Genomic DNA, 13460 nt, shown 5'->3' with positions numbered 1-13460 from the left:
CTCTCCACTAAAGGCGCCGGTGGCAAAATCAAGGTCTACGGCAGCCTCCCCAGCAACGTCATTGCTTACGACAACCTCTCCACCAAAGGCGCCGGCAGCAACGTGACGTCCTACGACGGCCTCCCCAGCAACGTGACTGCCTACGACGGCCTCTCCAGCAACGTCACTGCATACGACGGCCTCTCCAGCAACGTCACTGCATACGACGGCCTCCCCAGCAACGTCACTGCATACGACGGCCTCTCCAGCAACGTCACTGCATACGACGGCCTCTCCAGCAACGTCACTGCATACGACGGCCTCTCCAGCAACGTCACTGCATACGACGGCCTCCCCAGCAACGTCACCGCATACGACGGCCTCCCCAGCAACGTCACTGCATACGACGGCCTCTCCAGCAACGTCACTGCATACGACGGCCTCTCCAGCAACGTCACTGCATACGACGGCCTCCCCAGCAACGTCACTGCATACGACGGCCTCTCCAGCAACGTCACTGCATACGACGGCCTCTCCAGCAACGTCACTGCATACGACGGCCTCCCCAGCAACGTCACTGCATACGACGGCCTCTCCAGCAACGTCACTGCATACGACGGCCTCTCCAGCAACGTCACTGCATACGACGGCCTCTCCAGCAACGTCACTGCATACGACGGCCTCTCCAGCAACGTCACTGCATCACGACGGCCTCTCCAGCAACGCCACTGCATACGACGGCCTCTCCAGCAACGTCACTGCATCGACGGCCTCTCCAGCAACGTCACTGCATCGACGGCCTCCCAGCAACGTCACTGCATCTGACGGCCTCTCCAGCAACGTCACTGCATACGACGGCCTCTCCAGCAACGTCACTGCATACGACGGCCTCTCCAGCAACGTCACTGCATACGACGGCCTCCCCAGCAACGTCACTGCATACGACGGCCTCCCCAGCAACGTCACTGCATACGACGGCCTCCCCAGCAACGTCACTGCATACGACGGCCTCTCCAGCAACGTCACTGCATACGACGGCCTCCCCAGCAACGTCACTGCATACGACGGCCTCTCCAGCAACGTCAATGCCTACGACAGCCTCCCCACTAAAGGCGCCGGCGGCAACGTGACGGTCTACGACAGCCTCCCCAGCAACGTGACGGCCTACGACGGCCTCCCCAGCAACGTCAATGCCTACGACAGCCTCCCCACCGAAGGCGCCGGCAGCAACGTGACGGCCTACGACGGCCTCCCCAGCAACGTCACTGCATACGACGGCCTCCCCAGCAACGTCACTGCATACGACGGCCTCTCCAGCAACGTCACGGCCTTCGACGGCCTCCCCAGCAACGTCAATGCCTACGACAGCCTCCCCACTAAAGGCGCCGGCGGCAACGTGACGGCCTACGACAGTCTCCCCAGCAACCTGACGGTCTACGACAGTCTCCCCACTAAAGGCGCCGGCGGCAACGTGACGGTCTACGACAGCCTCCCCAGCAACCTGACGGTCTACGACAGCCTCCCCAGCAACGTGACTGTCTACGACAGCCTCCCCAGCAACGTGACGGCCTTCGACGGCCTCCCCAGCAACGTCAATGCCTACGACAGCCTCTCCAGCAACCTGACGGCCTACGACAGCCTCTCCAGCAACCTGACGGTCTACGACAGCCTCCCCAGCAACGTGACGGCCTACGACAGCATCCCCACCGAAGGCGCCGGCAGCAACGTGACGGCCACGACGGATTCCCCAGCAACGTGACTGCCTACGACAGCCTCTCCAGCAACCTGACATCCTACGACAGCCTCCCCACCAAAGGTGCCGGCGGCAACGTGACGGCGGCCGACAAATTGTACGTGTAACATGTATGAATTACATTTTTGATTGTGTGTTCCTACTTCTAGGTGTAAAATAAAACATTTTAATGATATTTTGGTATCCTTTAATTCTCTTTTTGGGGAGGGATTGACCAAGTGCATCCTGGGATTGGTCTCGTCATAATTTTTTGGGTGTACATGAAATCAAAGTAGACTATTTTCAAAGCTGAACTCTGCCCTTTGCTGCTGGGCGTTGTAGGGATGTCTGGGCTAACACCCCCTCAATGTCCCATGGGTGTCGCCAACAGGACCCATAGACGAGCAGACCAGGGTGGTAGCTCCTTATTTACGAAGGGGGACCTTAGTGTTGACTCTCGTATCGGACGACTCGGCCTCCAAGGGAAAGCTTTTGCCAGGAAGCTGGAAACTAAATTGTTTTGAGACTAAACTTTGATGTTTTGATTTGCAACACAATTACTTTGTTCATATCGTACCAACTGTTTCATGGTCTTTTCCCTACATGCTATCCTATGGTTGGAGATGAACTGCGCCTTGGCTTGAAAGTAAACGAGAGTAGGCGGCAGCAGCAGGGGCTGCTGACTAAATTCTGCAGTTTTTACGCTGCCTTCAAAAAATAAACATGTCAAAAACTGTTTCATCCTTTTTCTGAAGCTTCCAGTCCTCGTTCAGATGTATTAAAGTAGTTGCAAATGAGTTGTGTCGAGATGCACCGATCAGGTTTTTGGTGCCGATCACTGAAATCAGTATCTTCCGATCCGATAATACCGATCACGGTGTAGATTGAAGCATTCTATGTGTTGTGTAGCATTATTGCCTAGGACGATGAGGAAATACATATATAAAGCAACTCAAACATTAAAGAAATTACCGATTTCTTTAAACATTTAGGACTTTTACTTTGAAAAATTTCCTAATTGATACATTAAAATTGTTTGATTGCTATTGTAGGGGATTTCAGATATGTATGGAATACATCTGCATTATTCATTTCCTGGAACTCTTGGGGTAATCTATTTACAGGACTTTTCTTCACATACAAAAGTCTGACCTATTTTTATAAACTCTTCCTTGGTTACAGTAAAAATATTTTAATGTTGGCATTTAAGCTAAATCTCAGAAACGCTCTATAAAGATACAAAATCAGTTAATTGTTTACTTTTATATGTTCGTATATGATTTGTCGACATCTTATTTTGATAAACGGATGTTGTTTCACGTGGTTCTTTCCGCTAACTTTGCAAAACAGGATGTTGCCACTTAAATCCTTCCGCTAACTTTATCAAAACCCTCGCGCGCTCCCGATCGAATGCGTTTACCGTCAACATCAGTCTATTGGGGCTCAGACATGTGAGAGTCGGCTGAGTTGACCCAGAGATTCAACTCGGGGGACGGGGACGCCGCTCGGTGCGTGAGGATCCCCTCGTGGACCTCTCACTCTGCGGCCCTCGCCGGGCGCATTGTCTCCGTTGCGATGCGCCGCGATTGAAACGTCTGATAGTTCTCGCAGATGTTACGTCATCTGATCGGCCGTTTTGATCGGCCGTTTTGAGAAAGCTGATCAAAACCGATAATGGGAATATCGGCCGATATGGATCGGCGCCGATCAGATCGGTGCATCCCTAGTTGTGTAACTTTCTACATTTATAGGAGTTTCAGTTGGGATTTAGAAAACAGCACTGGTGAAAATGACAAATTGCATCAGATAAAGGACTCGTCTCTCCTTTTGTTAGACCTTAGTGCTGCGTTCGACACCATTGATAATGACATCCTGGTACAGAGACTGGATCAGTAGATTGGCATCTCAGGTACCGCACTAAGTTGTTTCAAATCCTATTTATCAGATCGATCTGTTTGTATTTGTAAACGATGAAGCCGCAATGACCACCAACGTTAATCATGGAGTTCCACAAGGTTCTGTGCTTGGACCAATTTTATTTACCTTTTATATATGCTTCCTGTGGGAAATTTTATCAGGAAACATTCCATAAACTTTCATTGTTATGTAGATGATGCCCAATTATATCTATGGATCATACCAGAGGAGACCAACCAGCTCACTAAAATCCAAGCATGTCTTAAAGACAAAAACATGGATGACCTCCAACTTCTTGATGTAAAACTTGATAGTTTCTATCAAGATTGGTCCTTAAAGCTGATAAGGTTATTATTGTCTTCCGTTTTCCAAATTGATGGAACTTGATATGATTACAAAAAATCTTCTTTTGCTTTTTATGGCAGTTGGCCTTACCGCCACCCACTAATCTGGACTGTTGACATTAGGAAAATAAATGTTTTATAAGGAAAAAATACATATACACATACAAATGAAATGAATTCTCAGATTCTATTCATTAGTCTTGACTCGAAATATTCCAGAAGAATTTCCCAACATTTATCACTAAAGCTTTTCTTTCGTATATGAATTGTCAATATCTATGTTTTGGAGATATGGAATATACCCATTAATATTTGTAATATATAGTATATGCTTTTCCTGCACATCCTCTCCGCCTGTCTGCATGTCTCAGCTGCTCTGGGGCGGAATCGTTTTGGCCCAGAAGAGACGGGTCTAAGAAACAGTTTAGCCTACAACTGATGAAAGATATAAAAACATTCTCAGAGTTTTATGATTGGATAGATTGTAAAACATTTGTCACAGGAAGGAAAGAAACTCAACTAGCACTGGCTCTCTAAAGAGAGAGAGACAATTAGGGCTGATGAGCAACAGCTGTGACACCTGCTCCACGGGCTTATTAACCTGAGATGTGGCTCAGGCAACATTTTCTGTTACCGACGGAAGCCATGGCAGCTTTTTGGGCCTTGGTCTTCTGTGCGCTGACTGTCTGTCTCAGCAAAGGTATTCATATTCATTCTGTTTGAAGCCGATGTTAAAATACTGGTTGTGAAGTACAGCAGGTTAATTACTCCTTTCCTGAATGTAGGCTCTTGTTTGTCTGCTGGTGGCAAAAATGAAAGAAGCAATGCCCTGCTGAGGAGAACCAGAGGTAAGAATATTCGTGATGTTCATGAGCTTGTTCCAGACACTAACTTTCTTTTCTATAGAGCTGTCTCCCAATGAGATCAAGAAGGCTCTTGCACTTTTTAAAGATCCCCAATCGCATCATTCCATGTTGCTGCAAGCTTATGAAGAAGGTGAGCAGCTTCTGATTAATCCTACTGGAGAAATGCAACTTTCTGTATGGATCTTGTTGTAAAGGGGTTAGTTAAGTTTTCAGTGTTTTGTTTAGCTTTTGTTACTTGGTTTTCGAAAGATTGTCTAAGCGACCTAAAACAAAAGTTGTACTACAACATAATATATGATAAACTCTTCCTGAGTCTAATACTGTACATTATGTTTTTTGTGCTACATTTTGTCTGAACATTCACATGCATGAGTTTTTGCTTCAAGCATTTTAACAAAGTGTAAAAGTCTAGAGTTCAACGTCTCCATTTATGTTCCATATTGATTGTGCATTAATCTAATGTCTTTATTTTAGTGCAACAGGAAACTGATGACGTGGAAGTTGAGGCATCAAGTTTCAATCTGAAAGTTGTAAAAAAGCCCCTAATTGGCCCAAAAGAGTTAAAGGGAAATGAATCTGCTCTACATGCTGGAATTTGGAGCCAGACCTCCAGTGATGGGGCCGGTGGCAACATCAAGGCCTACGACAACCTCCCCAGCAACGTGGCGGCCTACGACAACCTCCCCACTAAAGGTGGCAACGTCACGGCCTACGAAAGCCTCTCCACCAAAGGCGCCGGCAGCAACGTCACGGCCTACGACAGCCTCCCCAGCAACGTGACATCCTACGACAGCCTCCCCAGCAACGTCACTGCCTACGACGGCCTCCCCAGCAACGTGACGTCCTACGACGGCCTCTCCAGCAACGTCACTGCCTACGACGGCCTCTCCAGCAACGTGACGTCCTACGACGGCCTCCCCAGCAACGTCACTGCCTACGACGGCGTCCCCAGCAACGTGACGTCCTACGACGGCCTCTCCAGCAACGTGACTGCCTACGACGGCCTCCCCAGCAACGTCACTGCCTACGACGGCCTCCCCAGCAACGTGACGTCCTTCGACGGCCTCCCCAGCAACGTGACGTCCTACGACAGCCTCCCCAGCAACGTGACGTCCTACGACGGCCTCCCCAGCAACGTGACGTCCTACGACAGCCTCCCCAGCAACGTGACGTCCTACGACGGCCTCCCCAGCAACGTGACGTCCTACGACGGCCTCCCCAGCAACGTGACGGCCTTCGACGGCCTCTCCAGCAACGTGACGGCCTTCGACGGCCTCTCCAGCAACGTGACGGCCTTCGACGGCCTCTCCAGCAACGTGACGGCATACGACGGCCTCTCCAGCAACGTCACTGCCTACGACGGCCTCCCCAGCAACGTGACGTCCTTCGACGGCCTCTCCAGCAACGTGACGTCCTACGACGGCCTCTCCAGCAACGTGACGTCCTACGACGGCCTCCCCAGCAACGTGACGTCCTACGACGGCCTCCCCAGCAACGTGACGTCCTACGACAGCCTCCCCAGCAACGTGACGTCCTACGACAGCCTCCCCAGCAACGTGACATCCTACGACGGCCTCTCCAGCAACGTGACGGCCTTCGACGGCCTCTCCAGCAACGTGACTGCTTACGACGGCCTCCCCAGCAACGTGACGCTTGACGGCCTCTCCAGCAACGTGACGGCCTTCGACGGCCTCTCCAGCAACGTGACGGCCTTCGACGGCCTCTCCAGCAACGTGACTGCTTACGACGGCCTCCCCAGCAACGTGACGGCATACGACGACCTCTCCAGCAACGTGGCCTCGACGGCCTCCAGCAACGTGACGGCCTCCCCAGCAACGTGACGCCTCGACGGCCTCCCCAGCAACGTGACGCCCACGACGGCCTCCCCAGCAACGTGACGTCCTACGACGGCCTCTCCAGCAACGTGACTGCCTACGACGGCCTCCCCAGCAACGTGACTGCCTACGACGGCCTCCCCAGCAACGTCACTGCCTACGACGGCCTCTCCAGCAACGTCACTGCCTACGACGGCCTCTCCAGCAACGTGACGGCATACGACGGCCTCCCCAGCAACGTGACGTCCTACGACGGCCTCCCCAGCAACGTCACTGCCTACGACGGCCTCCCCAGCAACGTCACTGCCTACGACGGCCTCCCCAGCAACGTCACTGCCTACGACGGCCTCCCCAGCAACGTGACGTCCTACGACGGCCTCTCCAGCAACGTCACTGCCTACGACGGCCTCCCCAGCAACGTCACTGCCTACGACGGCCTCTCCAGCAACGTCACTGCCTACGACGGCCTCCCCAGCAACGTCACTGCCTACGACGGCCTCCCCAGCAACGTCACGGCCTACGACGGCCTCTCCAGCAACGTCACGGCCTACGACGGCCTCTCCAGCAACGTCACTGCCTACGACGGCCTCCCCAGCAACGTCACTGCCTACGACGGCCTCCCCAGCAACGTCACGGCCTATGACGGCCTCTCCAGCAACGTGAAGTCCTACGACGGCCTCCCCAGCAACGTCACGGCCTATGACGGCCTCTCCAGCAACGTGAAGTCCTATGACGGCCTCTCCAGCAACGTCACGGCCTACGACGGCCTCCCCAGCAACGTGACGTCCTACGACGGCCTCCCCAGCAACGTCACGGCCTACGACGGCCTCTCCAGCAACGTCACGGCCTACGACGGCCTCTCCAGCAACGTGACGTCCTACGACGGCCTCTCCAGCAACGTGACGGCCTACGACAGTCTCCCCGGCAAAGGTGCCGGCGGCAACGTGTCGGCGTCCGACAAATTGTACGTGTAACCATGTATGAATTACATTTTTGATTGTGTGTTCCTACTTCTAGGCTTTAAATAAAACATTTTAATGATATTTTGGTATCCTTTAATTCTCTTTTTTTGGGAAGGGATTGACCAAGTGCATCCTGGGATTGGTCTCGTCATAATTTTTTGGGTGTACATGAAATCAAAGTAGACTATTTTCAAAGCTGAACTCTGCCCTTTGCTGCTGGGCGTTGTAAGGATGTCTGGGCTAACACCCCCTTAATGTCCCATGGGTGTCGCCAACAGGACCCATAGACGAGCAGACCAGGGTGGTAGCTCCTTATTTACGAAGGGGGACCTTAGTGTTGACTCTCGTATCGGACGACTCGGCCTCCAAGGGAAAGCTTTTGCCAGGAAGCTGGAAACTAAATTGTTTTGAGACTAAACTTTGTATTGATTTGCTAGAGGATTACTTTGTTCATATCGTACCAACTGTTTCATGGTCTTTTCCCTACATGCTATCCTATGGTTGGAGATGAACTGCGCCTGAGTAGGCGGCAGCAGCAGGGGCTGCTGACTAAATTCTGCAGTTTTTACGCTGCCTTCAAAAAATAAACATGTCAAAAACTTTCCTTTTTCTGCAACTTCCAGTCCTCGTTCAGATGTATTCAATGAGTTGTGTGACTTTCTACATTTATAGGAGTTTCAATTGGGATTTAGAAAACAGCACTGGTGAAAATGACAAATTGCATCATAAAGGACTCGTCTCTCCTTTTGTTAGACCTTAGTGCTGCGTTCGACACCATTGATCATGACATCCTGGTACAGAGACTGGATCAGTAGATTGGCATCTCAGGTACCGAGTTAAGTTGTTTCAAATCCTATTTATCAGATCGATCTGTTTATTTGTAAACGATGAAGCCGCAATGACCACCAACGTTAATCATGGAGTTCCACAAGGTTCTGTGCTTGGACCAATTTTATTTACCTTTTATATATGCTTCCTGTGGGCAATTTTATCAGGAAACATTCCATAAACTTTCATTTTTATGTAGATGATGATGCCCAATTATATCTATGGATCATACCAGAGGAGACCAACCAGCTCACTAAAATTCAAGCATGTCTGAAAGACAAAAACATGGATGACCTGCAACTTCTTGATGTAAAACTTGATAGTTTCTATCAAGATTGGTCTTTAAAGCTGATAAGGTTATTATTGTCTTCTGTTTTCCAAATTGATGGAGCTTGATATGATTACAAAAATCTTCTTTTGCTTTTTATGGCAGTTGGCCTTACCGCCACCCACTAATCTGTAGTGTGGACTTTAGGAAACTAAATGTTTTCTACAGAAAACAAATATAAAAAAATATGTATAAACATACAAATGAAATGAATTTTCAGATTCTATTCATTAATCTTGACTAAATATTCCAGAAGAATTTCCCAACATTTATCACTGAAGCTTTTCTTTCGTATATGAATTGTCAAAATTTATGTTTTGGAGATATGGAATATACCCATTAATATTTGTAATATATAGTATATGCTTTTCCTGCATATCCTCTCCGCCTGTCTGCATATCTCAGCTGCTCTGGGGCCGAATCGTTTTGGCCCAGAAGAGACGGGTCTAAGAAACAGTTTAGCCTACAACTGATGAAAGATATAAAAACATTCTCAGAGTTTTATGATTGGATAGATTGTAAAACATTTGTCACAGGAAGGAAAGAAACTCAACTATCACTGGCTCTCTAAAGAGAGAGAGACAATTAGGGCTGATGAGCAACAGCTGTGACACCTGCTCCACGGGCTTATTAACCTGAGATGTGGCTCAGGCAACATTTTCTGTTACCGACTGAAGCCATGGCAGATTTTTGGGCCTTGCTCTTCTGTGCGCTGACTGTCTGTCTCAGCAAAGGTATTCATATTCATTCTGTTTGAAGCCGATGTTAAAATACTGGTTGAAGTACAGCAGGTTAATTACTCCTTTCCTGAATGTAGGCTCTTGTTTGTCTGCTGGTGGCAAAAATGAAAGAAGCAATGCCCTGCTGAGGAGAACCAGAGGTAAGAATATTCGTGATGTTCATGAGCTTGTTCCAGACACTAACTTTCTTTTCTATAGAGCTGTCTCCCAATGAGATCAAGAAGGCTCTTGCACTTTTTAAAGATCCCCAATCGCATCATTCCATGTTGCTGCAAGCTTATGAAGAAGGTGAGCAGCTTCTGATTAATCCTACTGGAGAAATGCAACTTTCTGTATGGATCTTGTTGTAAGGGGTTAGTTAAGTTTTCAGTGTTTTGTTTGGCTTTTGTTACTTGGTTTTCGAAAGACTGTCTAAGCGACCTAAAACAAAAGTTTTACTACAACATAATATATGATGAACTCTTCATGAGTCTAATACTGCACATTATGTTTTTTGTGCTACATTTTGTCTGAACATTCACATGCATGAGTTTTTGCTTCAAGCATTTTAACAAAGTGTAAAAGTCTAGAGTTCAACGTCTCCATTTATGTTCCATATTGATTGTGCATTAATCTAATGTCTTTATTTTAGTGCAACAGGAAACTGATGACGTGGAAGTTGAGGCATCAAGTTTCAATCTGAAAGTTGTAAAAAAGCCCCTAATTGGCCCAAAAGAGTTAAAGGGAAATGAATCTGCTCTACATGCTGGAATTTGGAGCCAGACCTCCAGTGATGGGGCCGGTGGCAACATCAAGGCCTACGACAACCTCCCCAGCAACGTGACGGCCTACGACAACCTCCCCAGCAACGTGACGGCGTCACGACAGCCTCCCAGCAACGTGGCATCTCGACAGCCTCCCAGCAACGTCACGGCCTACGACAGCCTCCCCAGCAACGTGACATCCTACGACAGCCTCTCCAGCAACGTGACGTCCTACGACAGCCTCCCCAGCAACGTGACATCCTTCGACGGCCTCCCCAGCAACGTGACCACGACGCGACAGCCTCCCAGCAACGTGACGTCCTACGACGGCCTCCCCAGCAACGTGACTGCCTACGACGGCCTCCCCAGCAACGTGACTGCCTACGACGGCCTCCCCAGCAACGTCACTGCCTACGACGGCCTCCCCAGCAACGTGACTGCCTACGACGGCCTCCCCAGCAACGTGACTGCCTACGACGGCCTCCCCAGCAACGTCACTGCCTACGACGGCCTCCCCAGCAACGTCACTGCCTACGACGGCCTCCCCAGCAACGTCACTGCCTACGACGGCCTCCCCAGCAACGTCACTGCCTACGCCCCAGCAACGTCACTGCCTACGACGGCCTCCCCAGCAACGTCGCTGCCTACGACGGCCTCTCCAGCAACGTCGCTGCCTCCCCAGCAACGTCACTGCCTACGACGGCCTCCCCAGCAACGTCACTGCCTACGACGGCCTCCCCAGCAACGTCACTGCCTCCCCAGCAACGTCACTGCCTACGACGGCCTCTCCAGCAACGTCACTGCCTACGACGGCCTCCCCAGCAACGTGACTGCCTACGACGGCCTCCCCAGCAACGTCACTGCCTACGACGGCCTCCCCAGCAACGTGACGGCCTACGACGGCCTCCCCAGCAACGTGACGGCCTTCGACGGCCTCCCCAGCAACGTGACGGCCTTCGACGGCCTCCCCAGCAACGTCACGGCCTACGACGGCCTCCCCAGCAACGTCACGGCCTACGACGGCCTCCCCAGCAACGTGACGGCCTACGACGGCCTCCCCAGCAACGTCACTGCCTACGACGGCCTCCCCAGCAACGTGACGTCCTTCGACGGCCTCCCCAGCAACGTCACTGCCTACGACGGCCTCCCCAGCAACGTCACTGCCTACGACGGCCTCTCCAGCAACGTCACTGCCTTCGACGGCCTCCCCAGCAACGTGACGGCCTACGACGGCCTCCCCAGCAACGTCACTGCCTACGACGGCCTCCCCAGCAACGTGACGGCCTTCGACGGCCTCCCCAGCAACGTGACGGCCTACGACGGCCTCTCCAGCAACGTCACTGCCTACGACGGCCTCTCCAGCAACGTCACTTCCTACGACGGCCTCTCCAGCAACGTGACGGCCTTCGACGGCCTCCCCAGCAACGTGACGGCCTTCGACGGCCTCCCCAGCAACGTGACGTCCTTCGACGGCCTCCCCAGCAATGTCACTGCCTACGACGGCCTCTCCAGCAACGTCGCCTCACGACGGCCTCTCCAGCAACGTCACTGCCTACGACGGCCTCTCCAGCAACATCACTGCCTACGACGGCCTCTCCAGCAACGTCACTGCCTTCGACAGCCTCTCCAGCAACGTCACTTCCTCTCCAGCAACGTCACTGCCTACGGCCTCCCAGCAACGCCACTGCCTCACGACGGCCTCCAGCAACGTCACTGCCTCGACGGCCTCTCCAGCAACGTGGCTGCCTTTCCAGCAACGCCACTGCCACTACGGCCTCTCCAGCAACGTCATGCCTACGACGGCCTCCCAGCAACGTCACTGCCTCGACGGCCTCTCCAGCAACGTCCTGCTGACGCCAACAGACCGGCCTCTCCAGCAACGTGCCTCAGACGGCCTCCCCAGCAGACGTGGTGTTGACGGCCTCTCCAGCAACGTCGACGACTCGGCCTCCAGCAAAGCGACTGCCTCGAGGCGGCCAGGAAACTCAATTGTTTTGAGACTAAACTTTGTTTTGATTTGCTACACGATTACTTTGTTCATATCGTACCAACTATTTCATGGTCTTTTCCCTACATGCTATCCTATGGTTGGAGATGAACTGTGCCTGAGAGTAGGCGGCAGCAGCAGGGGCTGCTGACTAAATTCTGCAGTTTTTACGCTGCCTTCAAAAAATAAACATGTCAAAAACTGTTTCCTTTTTCTGCAACTTCCAGTCCTCGTTCAGATGTATTCAATGAGTTGTGTGACTTTCTACATTTATAGGAGTTTCAATTGGGATTTAGAAAACAGCACTGGTGAAAATGACAAATTGCATCAGATAAAGGACTCATCTCTCTTGTTAGACCTTAGTGCTGCGTTCGACACCATAGATAATGACATCCTGGTACAGAGACTGGATCAGTAGATTGGCATCTCAGGTACCGCACTAAGTTGTTTCAAATCCTATTTATCAGATCGATCTCTGTTTATTTGTAAACGATGAAGCCGCAATGACCAACGTTAATCATGGAGTTCCACAAGGTTCTGTGCTTGGACCAATTTTATTTACCTTTTATATATGCTTCCTGTGGGCAATTTTATCAGGAAACATTCCATAAACTTTCATTGTTATGTAGATGATGCCCAATTATATCTATGGATCATACCAGAGGAGACCAACCAGCTCACTAAAATTCAAGCATGTCTGAAAGACAAAAACATGGATGACCTGCAACTTCTTGATGTAAAACTTGATAGTTTCTATCAAGATTGGTCTTTAAAGCTGATAAGGTTATTATTGTCTTCTGTTTTCCAAATTGATGGAGCTTGATATGATTACAAAAATCTTCTTTTGCTTTTTATGGCAGTTGGCCTTACCGCCACCCACTAATCTGTAGTGTGGACTTTAGGAAAATAAATGTTTTCTACAGAAAACAAATATAAAAAAATATGTATAAACATACAAATGAAATGAATTTTCAGATTCTATTCATTAATCTTGACTCTAAATATTCCAGAAGAATTTCCCAACATTTATCACTGAAGCTTTTCTTTCGGATATGAATTGTCAAAATTTATGTTTTGGAGATATGGAATATACCCATTAATATTTGTAATATATAGTATATGCTTTTCCTGCACATCCTCTCCGCCTGTCTGCATATCTCAGCTGCTCTGGGGCCGAATCGTTTTGGCCCAGAAGAGAC

The 13460-nt window shown here is 50.3% G+C and overlaps 1 protein-coding gene and 1 long non-coding RNA gene across 2 annotated transcripts; both read left to right on the top strand.

The window, feature by feature from the left end:
• The first annotated feature begins 3131 nt into the window (after positions 1–3131).
• On the top strand, positions 3132–7647 carry LOC130203964 (uncharacterized). The gene is made up of 7 exons (XM_056430434.1): positions 3132–4672; positions 4758–4820; positions 4879–4968; positions 5313–5639; positions 6481–6484; positions 6568–6675; positions 7569–7647. The coding sequence occupies exons 1-7, from the start codon at positions 4579–4581 to the stop codon at positions 7645–7647; spliced, it is 765 nt and encodes a 254-aa protein (XP_056286409.1). The 5' UTR covers positions 3132–4578.
• Positions 7648–9611: 1964 nt separating this feature from the next.
• Positions 9612–10320, top strand: LOC130203208 (uncharacterized). Its single transcript, XR_008833471.1, has 3 exons — positions 9612–9671; positions 9730–9819; positions 10163–10320. It is a non-coding gene; the product is annotated as an uncharacterized LOC130203208 (long non-coding RNA).
• Positions 10321–13460: the final 3140 nt, after the last annotated feature.

This window comes from Pseudoliparis swirei, chromosome 13 (genome assembly GCF_029220125.1).
Source record: "Pseudoliparis swirei isolate HS2019 ecotype Mariana Trench chromosome 13, NWPU_hadal_v1, whole genome shotgun sequence".
Taxonomy (NCBI): Eukaryota; Metazoa; Chordata; class Actinopteri; order Perciformes; family Liparidae; genus Pseudoliparis; species Pseudoliparis swirei.
The sequence above is the reverse complement of the archived record's forward strand: the minus strand, read 5'-3'. Positions and strand labels throughout refer to the sequence as shown.